The sequence below is a fragment of the Syngnathus typhle genome, linkage group LG21 (assembly GCF_033458585.1).
Source record: "Syngnathus typhle isolate RoL2023-S1 ecotype Sweden linkage group LG21, RoL_Styp_1.0, whole genome shotgun sequence".
Taxonomy (NCBI): domain Eukaryota; kingdom Metazoa; phylum Chordata; class Actinopteri; order Syngnathiformes; family Syngnathidae; genus Syngnathus; species Syngnathus typhle.
In genome coordinates, this window is record NC_083758.1 from 8,736,173 (window position 1) to 8,752,132 (window position 15,960).

General features: G+C 56.9%; 1 protein-coding gene across 4 annotated transcripts; it reads left to right on the plus strand.

Moving 5' to 3' along the window:
* The first annotated feature begins 46 nt into the window (after positions 1-46).
* On the plus strand, positions 47-15,732 carry LOC133145554 (filamin-C-like). Of its 4 annotated transcripts, XM_061269159.1 has the most exons (48): positions 47-410; positions 1,491-1,739; positions 1,818-1,915; positions 1,986-2,136; positions 2,278-2,396; positions 2,455-2,532; positions 2,625-2,787; positions 2,862-3,062; positions 3,192-3,317; positions 3,750-3,887; positions 3,966-4,092; positions 4,168-4,304; positions 4,391-4,584; positions 4,652-4,765; positions 4,860-5,003; positions 5,306-5,429; positions 5,543-5,703; positions 5,775-5,865; positions 5,953-6,113; positions 6,196-6,313; positions 6,389-6,651; positions 6,728-7,325; positions 7,408-7,581; positions 7,652-7,814; positions 7,881-8,041; positions 8,100-8,267; positions 8,337-8,460; positions 8,536-8,692; positions 8,808-8,924; positions 10,000-10,189; positions 10,265-10,288; positions 10,444-10,691; positions 11,132-11,234; positions 11,293-11,433; positions 11,521-11,649; positions 11,749-11,922; positions 11,986-12,147; positions 12,207-12,410; positions 12,473-12,625; positions 12,699-12,821; positions 12,886-13,125; positions 13,227-13,628; positions 13,701-13,816; positions 13,917-14,049; positions 14,117-14,293; positions 14,353-14,571; positions 14,636-14,842; positions 15,309-15,732. In XM_061269159.1, the coding sequence occupies exons 1-48, from the start codon at positions 47-49 to the stop codon at positions 15,494-15,496; spliced, it is 8,316 nt and encodes a 2,771-aa protein (XP_061125143.1). In that variant the 3' UTR covers positions 15,497-15,732. The 4 variants fall into 4 exon arrangements, with proteins under 4 accessions (XP_061125143.1, XP_061125144.1, XP_061125145.1 ...); XM_061269160.1 differs by lacking the exon at positions 8,808-8,924; XM_061269161.1 differs by lacking the exon at positions 3,192-3,317.
* The last annotated feature ends 228 nt before the right edge of the window (positions 15,733-15,960 follow it).

A 15,960-nucleotide genomic window follows, 5' to 3' on the forward strand; every position in this document is an offset into this window, starting at 1 on the left:
AGCTGATTTGGCGCGCACGTTGGGGCGGCCGACCGCCGGCACCACCATGATGCCACAGCGGCACCTCCGCATTTTGGCGCCGGACGAGGAAGCGGAAGACGAGGGGGAAGCCGAGGAGATGCCGGCCACGGAGAAGGACCTGGCCGAAGACGCTCCCTGGAAGAAGATCCAGCAGAACACGTTCACCAGGTGGTGCAACGAGCATCTCAAGTGCGTCCACAAGCGCATGTTGGACCTCCAGAAGGACCTGGCGGATGGCCTGAAGCTCATTGCGCTACTGGAGGTCCTGAGTCAAAAGAACATGTACCGCAAGTACCACGCCAGGCCCAATTTCCGCCAGATGAAGCTGGAGAACGTGTCGGTAGCGCTGGAGTTCCTGGAGCGACAACACATCCGCCTGGTGTCCATCGGTGAGTGAACGAACGTGCGTGCCGTCAAGGAGGGCTGACGCTATCGATTGACAGCGTGTTAAAAATGTATTTCCAAACTTAAGCTGACTCCCTAACACGGCCTCGCAGAGGAGGGGCCTGTGTTTTTTGGGGGCGTCCTGATTGACACAGCGACAGCTGAGTTCTGCCGTCCGTCCGTCCAACCCAAAATAGAAGCACGCCAGCCACTCTTTTAAGCTTTACGATAGATAGCATGTGCCACAACGATCACAATATCGTTTTCTTTCTCACACACACACACACACACACACTCCCAGTCAAAGCCTTGGATGGAATGTCATTTGAGCATTGAGTTCCTATCCTTGAGATCCATCCTAAGGTCCAAATCGTGACACTGGTTAATTAGTAACGGATTTTTCGAAGGTCTGGGCAATCGCACGGCCGACGGCGTCTTCACTTGTTCTTTTGAAACACAACGCACGTGCGGCCGGCCATTTGACTGCACTTTAGCCTCAGCTGTGGTTTTATAGCCGACAGGTGGCTGTCTAATAATATGAATAAATGAATAGTTTAATGACCCAATGATGCCAGGACCGTCACGCTATTCTGTGCTCACACCACTGACCTTTGACCTGTGAAGTTATGCTCCACTACTTGGGTCACGGGCTGACGGTTCTTCTGAGTCCAAACTGGGCCGGGGCCTCTCTGTGGCAGTGAAGTGATGACTCTGTCCTGCGGGGGTCAGCGGGGTGCCAACAAGCCGAACAAATAGTTTCCCTGTGTGCTCATCTGCCCCACTTCCTGCTGGTGGAACACTTTGCCTCCAACCTCACACGTGATCGGCGTGTTTGTCCTGTTGCCGTGGGTAACGAGAGCTCGTGTGGAACAAAGCGGTCTTTTGAGTGGGCCGAGAAGAAGAAGAAGAAGTCTCTAGATTCGCAAAGGAGCGGAAAAAAAGTCAACAGGAAGTGAGGCGTTGGAATCCACTCGCCGTCTTGTCAGCAGAAGCACGCCGGCCCTTGTTGTTTGCTAACACACACACACACACACTGGCACTTGTTGTTGACTCTGACACCCCGTTCTTCTAATGACGCTCCCCAGACTCCAAAGCCATCGTGGACGGGAATCTGAAGCTGATCCTAGGTCTGATCTGGACCCTAATCCTGCACTACTCCATCTCCATGCCCATGTGGGAGGATGAGGACGACGAGGACGCCAGGAAGCTGACACCCAAGCAACGTCTTCTGGGCTGGATCCAGAATAAGGTGCCCCAGGTGCCTATCACCAACTTTCACCGCGACTGGAGGGATGGCAAGGCCCTGGGAGCTCTGGTGGACAACTGTGCCCCAGGTAAGACCGTCGGACACTCGTTGTTTCCACAGGGAAGTCGATGTTTGCTGCGCCTTCAAAGTATCGGGTGCTCTTTAGGCCTCTGCCCAGACTGGGAAACCTGGGATCCAAGTCAGCCGGTGGAGAACGCCAGAGAGGCCATGCAACAGGCGGACGACTGGTTGGGCGTACCTCAGGTAAGCTTCCATCTTGGCTGCCGTGTGTCTTTTGCTCCATCCACATTTTCCAATTGTGCCTTCCGCACAGGTCATCGCGCCAGAGGAAATCGTGGACCCCGACGTGGACGAGCACTCGGTGATGACCTACCTGTCGCAGTTTCCCAAAGCCAAACTGAAGCCAGGTGCCCCCTTGAGGGCAAAAACTCTGCATCCCAAGAGGGCAAAAGCCTATGGGCCAGGTGGGCAGTACAACAGAACTCAAAAGCATTTCACAAAGACAGAGCTTTCTCCCACGGCACCCACCGTGAGAAAATCAGGCACTGCGACTCCAAACAGGATGAAAAGTCAAGGGAAATGTCTCTCCTCCCTCCCGGTCACAGGCATTGAACCTCACGGGAACGTGGTGCTCAAACCGGCAGAGTTTCTGGTGGAAACGGTGGAGGCTGGGCTGGGCGAGGTTTTGGTTTACGTGGAGGATTCGGAAGGGCACACAGAGGAGGTGGGCACGGGAGAGCGACCGACTCGGTTCAATGGAAATCAGCGCGTGTTTCTTTCAGGCCCGAGCGATCCCAAACAACGACAAGAAGCGAACCTACTCAGTCGTCTATTTGCCCAGAGTGGAGGGTCTCCATCAGGTAAAATCCACCAGGCATCCATCCATCCATCCATCCATCCATCGAGTGAGAGCCATCTAGCTGCTAACCTGCTTCCTTCTATCCCATCCCAGGTAAAGGTTCTGTTTGCGGGCCAGGACATTGACCGGAGCCCCTTCACGGTCCACGTCTCCAAAGCCATGGGGGACCCGAGCCGAGTGCAGGCCCGCGGCCCGGGGCTGCAGCACCTGGGCAACGTGGCCACCAAGCCTACCTACTTTGACATCTACATAGCAGGTCCGTACCTGTTCCCTAGTACCTCTTCCTGTCCATCCTTGCATATGGTCCCCTTAATGTGTGCCCACCATTAGGCGCCGGCGCTGGTGACGTGGGCGTGACCATCGTGGACTCAAATGGTCGCAGGGACACAGTGGAAGTGGTTCTGGAGAACAAAGGCGACAGCATCTTCCGATGCACCTATGTACCCGTTCTGGAGGGAGCGCACAGCCTTTATGTCACTTTTGCCGGACAGCAGATTCCCGGGAGCCCCTTCTCCGTCCTTATTGGCCAAGGTACGCCTTTGAACCCAGAAGACATTGGACTCTTGGTCACGTGACTCGGACGGACAAATTTGACTTGGACTCTGACTGACGCCCCATCGTAAGCCTTGGACGCATGACACTTGCTCCTTCCTTGGTCAGTTCCACGGAGCGTGTCGTCGCCGCCGCCGGTGCCTGCGGGCTCTCCGGTTCAGATTGTACCTCAGTCAGTATGCACCTCCCCGAGGAGAGCCCCACCGCCAACGCCACCAAAACCCAGGCGAACAAGTTAGTAGAGGCAGGGCTCGGGCTCGCGACTGGCCCCCATCTGCGCCCCCTGGACTCGGCTTGCCAGCATGGCTCCGCCCACTTTGCCCTGAGCGCCTTCCTCTTGGCAGACAAGCGTGTTTGCGTGTGGAATGAGGCCTTGCCGCGCTGCATGCCTCTCAGCAACATCTCTGATCTCCTCGCTGGACTGGACGTCTGGCGTCTCACGCTGTTTCCTTCCTCTCGATTCTTTGATTGCTTCTCTTGCTCGCGACTAACAGCGTTTAATTGTACAAAGTTCATTTTGTTTTCACTTTTCAATGACTTCACTGGTTGTCTGATCTCAAACACGATATTTTAGGCTGCACGACCTGACATGTTTGGGCTTGGACGTCCGCCTTTTGATCTGATCTGATCTGACCGCCACCTTCCCTTTCCGAATGCTTCGTGCAGCCTGCAACCCCAACGCCTGCAGGGCGTCTGGCCGCGGTCTGCAGCCCAAAGGTCTGAGGGTGAAGGAAGTTGCTGACTTCAAAGTGGACACCCGAGGCGCTGGAAGCGGCGAGCTCCGAGTAGCGGTGAAAGGACCAAGTGAGAACCTTCACTCCACAGTCACACGTCTCTGAAAGCGACTTGGCTGCCATTAAGCACTGCACTTGCTCACTGCAGAGGGACTGGAGGAGCCAGTGAAGGTGGTGGAGGTGGACGGCGGGCGCTTTGAGTGTAACTACTACCCGATTGCGACAGGAAGTTACATCATCACCATCACTTGGGGGGGTCACAGCATCCCGCGCAGGTGGATCGATCGCCAATGGGTTGCCGAGGGCAACGAGTGGACTCTTTTTCAAATTCTCTGTGTCGGTGCCTTCAGTCCCTTTGAAGTCTACGTGAGCGAAGAGGCAGGCCCTCAGAAGGTGCGGGCCTGGGGTCCTGGTCTGGAGACGGGTATGGTGGGAAAGAGCGCCGACTTTGTGGTGGAGGCCATCGGGACAGAGGTGGGAACACTAGGTACGTCGTCCTCATACCTCATCCTGGCCAAGAGGAAGAAGGAAGGCATGGCTGAGTGAGAATGACATTTTCTTGTTGCGCTTCAGGCTTCTCCATCGAGGGTCCGTCTCAAGCCAAGATCGAGTGCGATGACAAAGGGGACGGCTCCTGCGACGTCAGGTACTGGCCCACCGAGCCTGGCGACTACGCCGTCCATGTCATTTGTGACGACGAGGACGTGAAGGACAGCCCCTTCGTAGCGCACGTCCTGCCTGCCGCCGTGGACCTTCACCCAGAAAAGGTGACACCGGCAGCATCTGTTCCGCCAAGGTTTTGGCCGGCTCAACCCACAGTTGACTCTTCCCCAGGTGAGGTGTTACGGGCCGGGCCTGGAACCCGTTGGCTGCATCATCAACAAACCGGCGGATTTCACCATCGATGTCGGAGGAGCCGGCAGAGGCCAGCTGAGGCTCTACGCTCAGGTGAGGACTTGCTCTGTTTGAACGTTCTTCCTTGGGACTGAACTAGAATTGACTGGACTTGTCGCAAGCACTCCACCATTTCCTGTCCCCGCAGGACGCTGAAGGTTGCCCTATAGACGTTGAGGTCAGGGACAATGGCGACGAGAGCTTCTTGTGCGTTTACGTCCCCGCCAAGCCCATCAAGCACACCATCATCGTAACGTGGGCTGAGGTCAACGTTCCAAACAGTCCCTTCAGGGTACCGTCGTCCGTCGCCTTCCTTCCTTCCTTCCTTCCTTCCTTCCTTCCTTCCTTCCTTCCTTCCTTCCTTCCTTCCTTCCTTCCTTCCTTCCTTCCTTCCTTCCTTCCTTCCTTCCTTCCTTCCTTCCTTCCTTCCTTCCTTCCTTCCTTCCTTCCTTCCTTCCTTCCTTCCTTCCTTCCCTCCCTCCCTCCCTCCCTTACTCCCTTACTCCCTTACTCCCTTACTCCCTTACTCCCTTCCTTCCTTCCTTCCTTCCTTCCTTCCTTCCTTCCTGAGCGCACGTATGTGTTTGTGAGCAGGTGAGCATCGGAGAAGGCAGCCATCCGCACAAGGTGAAGGTTTTGGGTCCCGGCGTGGAGAGAAGCGGACTGAAGGCCACCGAGCCCACCTACTTCACCGTGGACTGCGGCGAGGCGGGACAAGGTGAGCTGCCGCCGCCGCCACCGCCACCGCCGCCGCCACCGCCGCCGCCACCGCCGCCGCTTCATCATCCTTTCTTCCGGGTCTTGGCTGAGCTTGCCGCTCCCTCACACCAGGGGACGTCAGCATCGGCATCAAGTGCGCACCCGGTGTGGTCGGGCCCGCCGAGGCCGGCATCGACTTTGACATCATCAAGAATGACAATGACACGTTCACGGTCAAGTACACGCCGCCGGCCCCGGGCCACTACAGCGTCATGGTGCTGTTTGCCGACCAGGTGAGATGGCCAAAAGGGTAACCCGCAAAGCACCTTAGCCGCCGGAATGACGTCTTTCCTTGTTGAACCAGGAAATTCCAATCAGCCCCTTCAGGATCAAAGTGGATCCTGCTCACGATGCTGCCAAAGTCAAAGCAGAAGGACCCGGACTCAACAAATTGGGTCAGCTAGTATGAAGGACACTTGAGGAATGTTGATGTTTTTCTGGAACGCTCGCCCTGACCACTCGGATGCATTCTTCCGGCAAAGGCGTTGAAGCGGGAAAGCCGACGCACTTCACCATCTACGCCAAAGGAGCTGGCAAAGCGCAGCCCGAGGTCCACTTTGGAGGCGCCGATAAAATGCCAGACTTTGAGATCATCGACAACCACGACTACTCATATACGGTCCGCTACACCGCCAAGGAGCAGGTGAGTTTGTCGCCGGCCGGCGCTGCGAGCCTACACGTGTCTGTCTGTCTGTGGCCTTGTTGTCGTCGTCGTCGTCCTTCAGGGAAGTTTGGCCATCACTGTCCTCCACGGGGGTGATGCCATTCCCAAAAGTCCCTTTCACGTCCAAGTAGCTCCACCTTTGGATCTCAGCAAGGTCCAAGTTCACGGCCTGGAGAACAGTCAGTGAAGCTTTTCGTCGACAAAAGTAGTGCTTTGCCGCCACAGTGTCAAATCGAGGCTTTTGCGTCAATCAGAGGTGGAGGTCGGAAAAGATCAGGAGTTCAGCATCAGTACTTCGGGTGCCGGCGGCCAGGGCCGAGTGGACGTGAAGATCGTTTCGCCGTCTCGCCGACCCGTTCCGTACAAGCTGGAGTCCGGTGCGGGCAACCACATTCATTCGGTCAGCTTCACGCCGCCGGAAGAGGGGCTGTACACCGTGGAAATCAGCTACGACGAGAACCCAGTCCCGGGAGGTCCCTTGTCGGTGGAGGGCATCTTAGCCCCCGATCCCTCCAAGGTGAGTTCCTCCTCCTCCTCCTCTTTTCTTTGGCTTGTGCGGGTCACAGCAGGAGCCTTCTTTGCTGCTGTGGCAGGTGCGAGCCTACGGTCCAGGTCTGGAGGGAGGCGCGGTGGGCAAAGCGGCCCCCTTTGCCATCGATACAAAGGGAGCGGGCAGCGGCGGTTTAGGCCTGACGGTGGAGGGTCCCTGCGAGGCCAAGATCGAATGCCAGGACAACGGCGACGGCTCCTGCTCCGTGTCCTACTTGCCCACCGAGCCGGGCGAGTACAACATCAACATCCTGTTTGCCGAGCAGCACGTCCCGGGCTCCCCCTTCAAGGCCGCCGTCCGCTCGGCCTTCCAGCCGAGCAAGGTGACGGCCCGCGGGCCCGGTTTGGAGCGGGGGAAAGCCCACCAGGCCGGCTCCTTCCTGGTGGACTGCTCCCAAGCCGGAGAGGCGGAGCTCACCGTCGAGATCGTTTCCGAGAAGGGCTCCAAAGCTGAAGTTCACGTGGAGAACAACCAGGACGGAACCTACTCAATCACCTACATCCCGCAGTCTCACGGTGTGCACACCCTCACCATCAAGTACGGAGGACACCTGGTGCCAAAGTTTCCCGCACGTCTGCAGGTGGACGCGGCCCTTGACCTCAGTGGCGTCAAGGTTTACGGACCCGGCGTGGAAGCCAGGGGTGAGGGAGTGCAAATTCTCGCCAAAGGACTGACTTTTGAAGTGGACCTTTCTTCTCTTCTTGGCCCTCTTCTCCCGACTAGGAGTCCTGAGAGAAGTCCCCACACACTTCACGGTGGATGTCCGAAGTATATACCAGAGCGCCGGCGGCCATGTCAAAGCGTACATTTCGAATCCGTCGGGCGCCACCACAGACGCCTACGTGACGGACAAGGCCGATGGCACGTACCGCGTGGACTACACGCCTTTCGAGGATGGTCAGTGACAAATTCTCCTGCTCGTTGGACTCCTGAAGTTATTCCGAATCGAACGCAAATGTCTTGGCAGGTTTGCACGTCATCGAGGTGATGTTGGACGACGATCCCCTCCCCAATAGCCCGTTCAGGGTGTCCGCGAGCGAGGGTTGCGATCCCAGTCGAGTCCGAGCCTACGGGCCGGGCCTGGAAGAGGCTCTGGTGAACAATCGCAACCCATTTACTGTCGAGACCAGGTAACCCAACTCCGAGGTTTCGCAAACTATTATGTCCAACTCGTATGTTTCCGTCTTCTTTTTCAGGGGTGCCGGCACCGGGGGTCTCGGCCTGGCCATCGAGGGTCCGTCGGAGGCCAAGATGTCCTGCAAGGACAACAAAGATGGCAGCTGTAGCGTGGAGTACATTCCCTTCACTTGTGGAGACTATGACGTCAACATCACCTTTGGGGGGCTTCCCGTTCCAGGTGCCGTCAGACCGCCCGCTTCTTTGAAGAGAACTGAACTCACCGCGCCTCATTTCAGGAAGTCCATTTCGAGTCCCAGCGCGAGAGGTGGTGGACCCCACCAAAGTGCGCTGTTCCGGACCCGGGCTTGGAAGCGCCGTCCGTGCTCATGTCTTTCAGACCTTTACTGTTGACAGCAGCAAGGCTGGCGCAGCCCCTTTGGAGGTCCAGATCTTTGGGCCGACAGGTGATGAATGTGGGGGTGGGGGGTGATTTTGGTCAACATGTCTTGAAGATGAGCTGGTGGCTCGTACAGGTGCCACTGAGCCCGTCAGCGTTTTGGACAACGGTGACGGAACGCGCACGGTCAATTACACCCCCAGCAACGATGGTGCGTACACTATCTGCATCAAATACGCCCAGCAGGAGGTTCCTCAAAGGTGAGGAACGCTCACATCGGTCACCACTTGATCCTCTCTTGCATGATTGTGATTGTGGCAACGTTTCCCCTTCAGTCCATTCAAGATCAAGACCCTGCCGGCTCACGATGCCAGCAAGGTCCGTGCCAGCGGTCCCGGTCTGAATTCATCAGGCGTTCCCGCCAGTCTCCCAGTGGAGTTCACCATCGACGCCAGAGATGCCGGGGAGGGACTGCTGACGGTTCAGATCCAGGTGCGTGTCACAAAGCGCACCGCCGAGGCAGCGAGCTTCGGCCGGCCGCCGCCCGAGCATTTGATCCAAACAATGACCCTGTCCGTGTGACCTCCTGTGCCGCCGCCGGCTGCAGGGTCCTGACGGCTGCGAGCACCAGGCTGCCGTCTTTGTGCAGGACTGGCACACGCATGTCTGGGAATCTCTTATAGCCAAGAGAACCATCCCGTTCTCCATTTTTAAGAGAGCCTGTGTAAGGCCGGCAGCACACACCTACCCCTTCCCTTCCCTTCCCTTCCCTTCCCTTCCCTTCCCTTCCCTTCCCTTCCCTTCCCTTCCCTTCCCTTCCCTTCCCTTCCCTTCCCTTCCCTTCCCTTCCCTTCCCTTCCCTTCCCTTCCCTTCCCTTCCCTTCCCTTCCCTTCCCTTCCCTTCCCTTCCCTTCCCTTCCCTTCCCTTCCCTTCCCTTCCCTTCCCTTCCCTTCCCTTCCCTTCCCTTCCCTTCCCTTCCCTTCCCTTCCCTTCCCTTCCCTTCCCTTCCCTTCCCTTCCCTTCCCTTCCCTTCCCTTCCCTTCCCTTCCCTTCCCTTCCCTTCCCTTCCCTTCCCTTCCCTTCCCTTCCCTTCCCTTCCCTTCCCTTCCCTTCCCTTCCCTTCCCTTCCCTTCCCTTCCCTTCCCTTCCCTTCCCTTCCCTTCCCTTCCCTTCCCTTCCCTTCCCTTCCCTTCCCTTCCCTTCCCTTCCCTTCCCTTCCCTTCCCTTCCCTTCCCTTCCCTTCCCTTCCCTTCCCTTCCCTTCCCTTCCCTTCCCTTCCCTTCCCTTCCCCTTCCCCTTCCCCTTCCCCTTCCCCTTCCCCTTCCCCTTCCCCCTTCCCCCTTCCCCCTTCACCCTTCACCCTTCACCCTTCACCCTTCACCCTTCACCCTTCACCCTTCACCCTTACCCTTCCGCCGTCCACTTCCACCTTGCATCATCTCATCCTGTCTGCCTCGTTCATGAAGCAAATTGTATGACGCGTTCCCGGGATCATCAGCTAACGGTCTCCATTTGTCTTCAACTTAACGTAATCTTCTTCACCTTGTTGCCACCACTGGTCTCAAACGGGAGTGCTGAGATCTGCTCATTTCAGAAGGATGCGTGACTTTAGGAGCAAAGCAAAGTGGCCTTCTTCCCCATTTTCGCTGTTCTCCACCTTCTGGTTGCTCTTTTCTTGCTCTTCCCAAGATAAAGACTGAAAAGCTTGAATGTTTGGGCAGTTTGCAGACCTGTGGTGGGAAGCGGTGGCTGCGTCCGTCACACTTTGATGTTTCTGACCCCTTGGACGTGTCTTCAGGATCCCGAGGCCAAGCCCAAGAAGGCCAACATCAGAGACAACCGTGACGGGACCTACACGGTGTCCTACGTCCCGGACATGGCGGGCCGCTACACCATCACCATCAAGTACGGCGGCGACGAAATACCGTACTCGCCGTACCGCATCCACGCTGCGCCCAGCGGCGATGCCAGCAAGTGTCTGGTCACAGGTCAGGCGGGCCCTTCTTCCCGGTCCCTGTCCTTTATTCATTTTTGGTCCTAAGAGCCATCTCGTTTTCTTCTAGTGTCAATCGGAGGACACGGACCAGGTGAGCGTTCCCTCTTGCGTTTGCTGCGCCCCGCTCGCTTCTCGAGACAGCTAGCGCTAGCTCGACTTGTAATCTGTCCCACGGCCAAACTCGGAACCGGCTTTACTCGTCTTTGATCATTCTGAGCGAAGAGTTGATCTGAGCCCGTGTGCCAGGGTCCGGGGTGGGTCCCACCATCCACATCGGAGAGGAGACGGTGATCACAGTGGATGCGAAGGCTGCCGGGAAAGGCAAGGTCACCTGTAAGGTGTCCACACCGGACGGGGCAGAACTGGACGTGGACGTGGTGGAAAATCCAGACGGCACATTTGACATTTACTACACGGCGCCCCAACCCGGGAAGTATGTCATCACCATCCGCTTTGGAGGAGAGCACATTCCCAACAGTCCCTTCCACGTACTGGTGAGCTCAACATCCTGCGGCAGGCGTGCTCGCTTGCTCACTCGCTCACTCGCTCCCTCGCTCACTCGCTCACTCGCTCACTCGCTCACTCACTCACTCACTCACTCACTCACTCACTCGCTCGCTCGCTCACTCACTCACTCACTCACTCGCTCGCTCGCTCGCTCGCTCGCTCACTCACTCACTCACTCACTCACTCGCTCACTCACTCACTCACTCACTCACTCACTCACTCACTCACTCACTCACTCAGGTTCCTCATGAACAAACTCACTACTGTGTTGTCTTCTTCCCATCAGGCAACTGGTGAGGAGCGGACTGAACTTCTTACTAACCAGCCGCGCGTCTCGTCTCTTGTGCATGACTGTCCGCTAAAGTGGCTCCATTGTGCTCACCCACACCAACCAGATGTCCACACTTGTTTGACTCCGCCCCTCCAGGCGACCGACGACCCGACGATCCCCGCCGACGGGACGGAGGCTGCCGCGCTCCGGCCCTTCTGCTTGGTCATTCCCTTCACTGTCCAGACTGGAGAAATCACGGGTGAGCCCGCTTTTAGACTCTCTGGCGAGCGGAACGGCGCTGACGCCATGTCGCGCAGGTGAAGTGCGAATGGCGTCCGGTCGCACGGCCCGCCCGACCATCGCAGACAACAAAGACGGCACCGTCACCGTCAAGTACTCGCCAACTGAGCGAGGCCTGCACGAGATGGACATCAAGTACAACGGCCAGCATATCCCAGGTAGGCCCAGCAGGCCGGTCAAGATCAAGACCGCCCGCAGAAGCAGGCACCTCAATCAGACAAATCCCCGACTCGCCTTTCCTGCAGGAAGTCCGCTTCAGTTCTTCGTGGATGCCATTAATAGCGCTCACGTGACGGCGTACGGCCCCGGCTTGAGCCACGGCGTGGTCCACTCACCAGCGACCTTCACCATCGCCACCAAGGACGCGGGAGAGGGTAAGACGGCGGCGGCGGCCGAACTTTTCTTCGACTCCTTTCGGCGACAGACACGAAGGAGTATGACGCGGATGAAAAAGTGTTGCGGGACCTCCGCAGGCGGTTTGTCACTGGCAGTGGAAGGACCGTCCAAAGCCGAGATCAGCTGCAAGGACAACAAAGACGGAACCTGCACCGTGTCCTACTTGCCCACGGTGCCCGGCGACTACGTCATCATTGTCAAGTTTGACGAGCAACACATTGCCGGCAGCCCGTTCGGCGCCAAGATCACCGGTAGGCGCGCCTCTTTGGCCCTCCTTTCTCCTGGTTCTGAAGCTGGAGAGTGGCTGTGCCCAGGCGATGACCCTCACGCCACGTCTCAGCTCAACGTCGGCACGGCCACAGACGTCTCCTTGAGGATCATGGAGACGGACCTGGCCAGTCTGACGGCGAGCATTCGAGCACCGTCGGGAAGCCAAGAGGCGTGCCTCCTCAAGAGACTTCCCAACAGACACATCGGTGGGTGCGCTGACAACTTTGACAACCTGCCCGAATGCAAATCAGAGATCTTTCTGCAGGCATCTCCTTCACGCCAAAGGAAGTCGGCGAGCACGTGGTGAGCGTGAAGAAGGGCGGCACGCACGTGACCAACAGCCCCTTTAAGATCATGGTGGCGCAGTCGGAGATCGGCGATGCCAGCAAGGTGAAAGTGTTGGGGGCGGGGCTGCTGGAGGCCCGCACCTCGGAGGTGGCCCACTTCATCGTCGACACCAGGACTGCCGGTGCGTTGAGATGCGCCCGCTCGGCGCCCGCGCTGGCTAAGCGGATGCGTACGTCGCCGCAGGTTACGGCGGTCTCGGTCTGTCCATCGAGGGTCCCAGCAAGGTGGACATCAACTGCGAGGACGTGGAGGACGGCACGTGTCGCGTCACTTACTGTCCCGGCGAGCCTGGCAACTACATCATCAACATCAAGTTTGCCGACCAGCACGTCTCCGGTACGTACGCCTTTGAGCTCGGGAGCCATGGCCTGCTGTGTTTTTGAGGAGTCGTGCGCTTCGGCGGCCGCAGGAAGTCCCTTCACCGTCAAAGTGTTTGGCGAGGGCAGGATGAAGGAGACCATCACCAGGAAGCGGCAGGCACCCGCCATCGCCACCGTGGGAGGCACATGTGACCTCAACCTGAAGATCCCAGGTCCCTTGTGCTCTTTTATTGTTTTGATTTGACACTCTCTCATCCTATCTGGCTGCATCGGCAGGCAACTGGTTCCAGATGGTTTCGGCGCAGGAGCGGGTGACGCGCACCTTCACGCGCAGCAGCCACACCTACACGCGCACCGAACGCACCGAGATCAGCAAGACGCGTGGCGGCGAGACCAAGCGAGAAGTCCGCGTGGAGGAGAGCACGCAGGTCGGAGACCCCTTTCGGGACGTCTTTGGAGACATCATGGGGCGGGAGAGTCTGAGCGGCTTTGGCGGAAAGTCTCCACCGCACGACGGTACGCCGGGGTCGGTCGGTCGGTCGGTGCCCAGACCACCAGTGATAAAAGAAAACCCCGACGTAGCCTCCAGCGAGTCCTCTGAGCTTTCCCTCCCTCAGGCGAGCACCAGGAGATGGCGGCTCAGGTGACGAGTCCGGGCGGCAAGTGCGAAGATGCCGAGATCATCCGCGGCGAGGACAGCACGTACAGCGTCCGCTTCGTACCGCAGGAGATGGGCGCGCACGTAGTGGACGTCAAATACCGTGGCCAACACGTTCCCGGGAGCCCCTTCCAGTTCACCGTGGGCCCCCTGGGAGAGGGCGGGGCCCACAAGGTGCGGGCGGGCGGCACGGGCCTCGAGCGAGCCGTGGCCGGCATTCCGGCCGAGTTCAGCATCTGGACCAGGGAGGCGGGAGCGGGCGGGCTCTCCATTGCGGTGGAGGGGCCCAGCAAGGCCGAAATTGCCTTTGAGGACCGCAAGGACGGTTCCTGCGGTGTCTCCTACGTGGTCCAGGAGCCAGGTGAGAGCCGCCCTCGTCCTGTCGAGCGCAAAACTTCCCAAGTCGCTCATCTGCTTCTCTCCCGCCCGCCAGGAGACTACGAGGTCTCCATCAAGTTCAACGACGAGCATGTCCCGGACTCCCCCTTCACGGTCCCCGTGGCCAGCTTGTCAGACGGCGCCCGCCGCCTCACCATCACCAGCCTTCAGGTGGGATGCGGACATTTTTTTGGTTCAGCTCAGCCCAACTTTTGCGCCGCTCGGAAGCATCTCGGCCCACTTTAGCGCAGGGCTGGTGTCCTTCCTCCAGGACTCCGGACTGAAGGTGAACCAAGAAGCCTCGTTTGCAGTGCGGCTGAACGGTGCTCGCGGTGTCATTGACGCCAAAATGAATGCGCCCTCCGGAGCCACGCAGGAATGTTTGATCAGCCAGCTGGACGGCGGTAACAAGTCTGACCGTGCCTTCAGAGTTCTTATCAGATCCCAAAAAAAGAGCGCGTCTCTCTGCAGATCAGTACGCCATTAGCTTCGTACCCAAAGAGAACGGCGTCCACTCCATCGAGGTGCGCTTCGGTGGCAGCCACGTGCCGGGAAGCCCTTTCAAGATTCGCGTGGGGGAGCCCGGTCAGACAGGAGACCCCAGCAAGGTGTCGGCTTCCGGGTCGGGCCTGGAAAGCGGGACCACGGGTGAGTCGACTCGTCGCTCGTCCCACTGGAGTCGGCTTGATGGCGTGTGTGCCTTGTAGGGGTGGCGTCAGAGTTCACGGTGAACACGTCGAACGCCGGCGGTGGAGCTCTGTCTGTGACCATTGACGGACCCTCTAAAGTCCAGATGAGCTGCCAGGAATGTGCAGAAGGCTACCTGGTGTCCTACACCCCCATGGCTCCCGGGAGCTACCTGATCTCCATCAAGTATGCGGGAGCCAAGCACATTGTCGGCAGTCCCTTCAAGGCCAAAGTCTCTGGTAGGCCAGACACCTTCACACCACTTTGCTCCAATTGTCCTCATTGTGTCGTTTGCATCCTCAGGCCCGAGCTTATGCAGCGGTCCCGGTCTTCACGAGAGCTCGTCTGTTCTGGTGGAAACCGTCACCAAGTCGTCTGGAATGGCCGGGGCCTTCGCTTCCCTGCCCAAATTCTCCTCAGATGCCAGCAAGGTGGTCTCCAGGGGGGCCGGCCTGTCCAAAGCCTTTGTGGGCCAGAAGAACTCCTTCATGGTGGATTGCAGCAAAGCAGGTGAGTGTCTGGTCCCGATGCTTCCAATTGTATCCTGATGATCCTTTTTGCCTCAATGTTTGAGTCTTCTATTTGATGTAGTATATGATCGTCCTAAAACATTTTCCATGAGATATGGCAAAAAGGAAGAGGCCTTTGAAATGAGCCCTGTGGAACTCAAGGGGCACAAAATCATAGGAGCAGGCTCGGAGTGCACTGGGGGTTGATTTTTGGACTCCAGGAGAGACCGTCTTTTCTATGAGAGTAGCAGAAAAAGACCTAGCGCTTGATGGTCTTTGAGGTCTATTTATTTTTTATCTCATGCGCGGATCGGTTGGCGCTTTTTAAATTTCGTTGTACATGTGACAATGACAAATAAAGATCTATTCTATTCTATTCTATTCTATTCTATTCTATTCTATTCTATTCTATTCTATTCTATTCTATTCTATTCTATTCTATTCTATTCTATTCTATATGTGTGCAGGAAGCAACATGTTAATGGTGGGGGTCCACGGTCCCAGGGCCCCGTGCGAGGAGGTCTACGTGAAGCACGCAGGCCACAGGATGTACAATGTGACGTACACGGTGAAAGAAGCAGGAAACTACATCGTCATGGTCAAGTGGGGCGACGCCCACATCCCCGGGAGTCCCTTTCACGTCACTGTACCATGAAAGTTGCTTTTCTTTAGACAAACAGTTTGCTAGAGTTGTGATAAAACTGTCTTTTTTTCTTTCTTTTCAACTTTTGTTTTCTCCACAAAGGTCTTGACAGACAGACAGACAGACAGGAAGTAACAAAAAGTCTTATTGTGGCTTTGTGAACACTATGATTGTTTGATAAATTTCATAAAAATAATAAGTATTGATCATTATAATAATAATAATAAAGGTTTGTACTTGTAAAGTGATTTGGATGCGTGTTGGTTTGAGTTGTGTACTTTTTTTTTTCTCTCCACGAATATAACGCAACTTTAAAGTAGGAAAAAATAATGCAAGGAAAATGTCACTCCCTTGGACAAGATGAAATCATGTAAAAAAAAAAAAGGCCCTTACTAATCTACAAAAGAGGGACAAAAATGAAAACTGAATTGATGTACGTACTGCACTGCAACCAATTCCCCATTTATACCGCTAGA

Excerpts from the sequence above, each read along its gene's own strand:
- LOC133145554 (XM_061269159.1), top strand. The coding sequence starts at position 47 with ATGATGCCACAGCGGCACCTCCGCATTTTGGCGCCGGACGAGGAAGCG. Across the intron at positions 3,888-3,965 it reads AGTAGCGGTGAAAGGACCAA|AGGGACTGGAGGAGCCAGTG; the intron begins GTGAGAACCTTC and ends TGCTCACTGCAG. Across the intron at positions 7,815-7,880 it reads CCATTTACTGTCGAGACCAG|GGGTGCCGGCACCGGGGGTC; the intron begins GTAACCCAACTC and ends CTTCTTTTTCAG.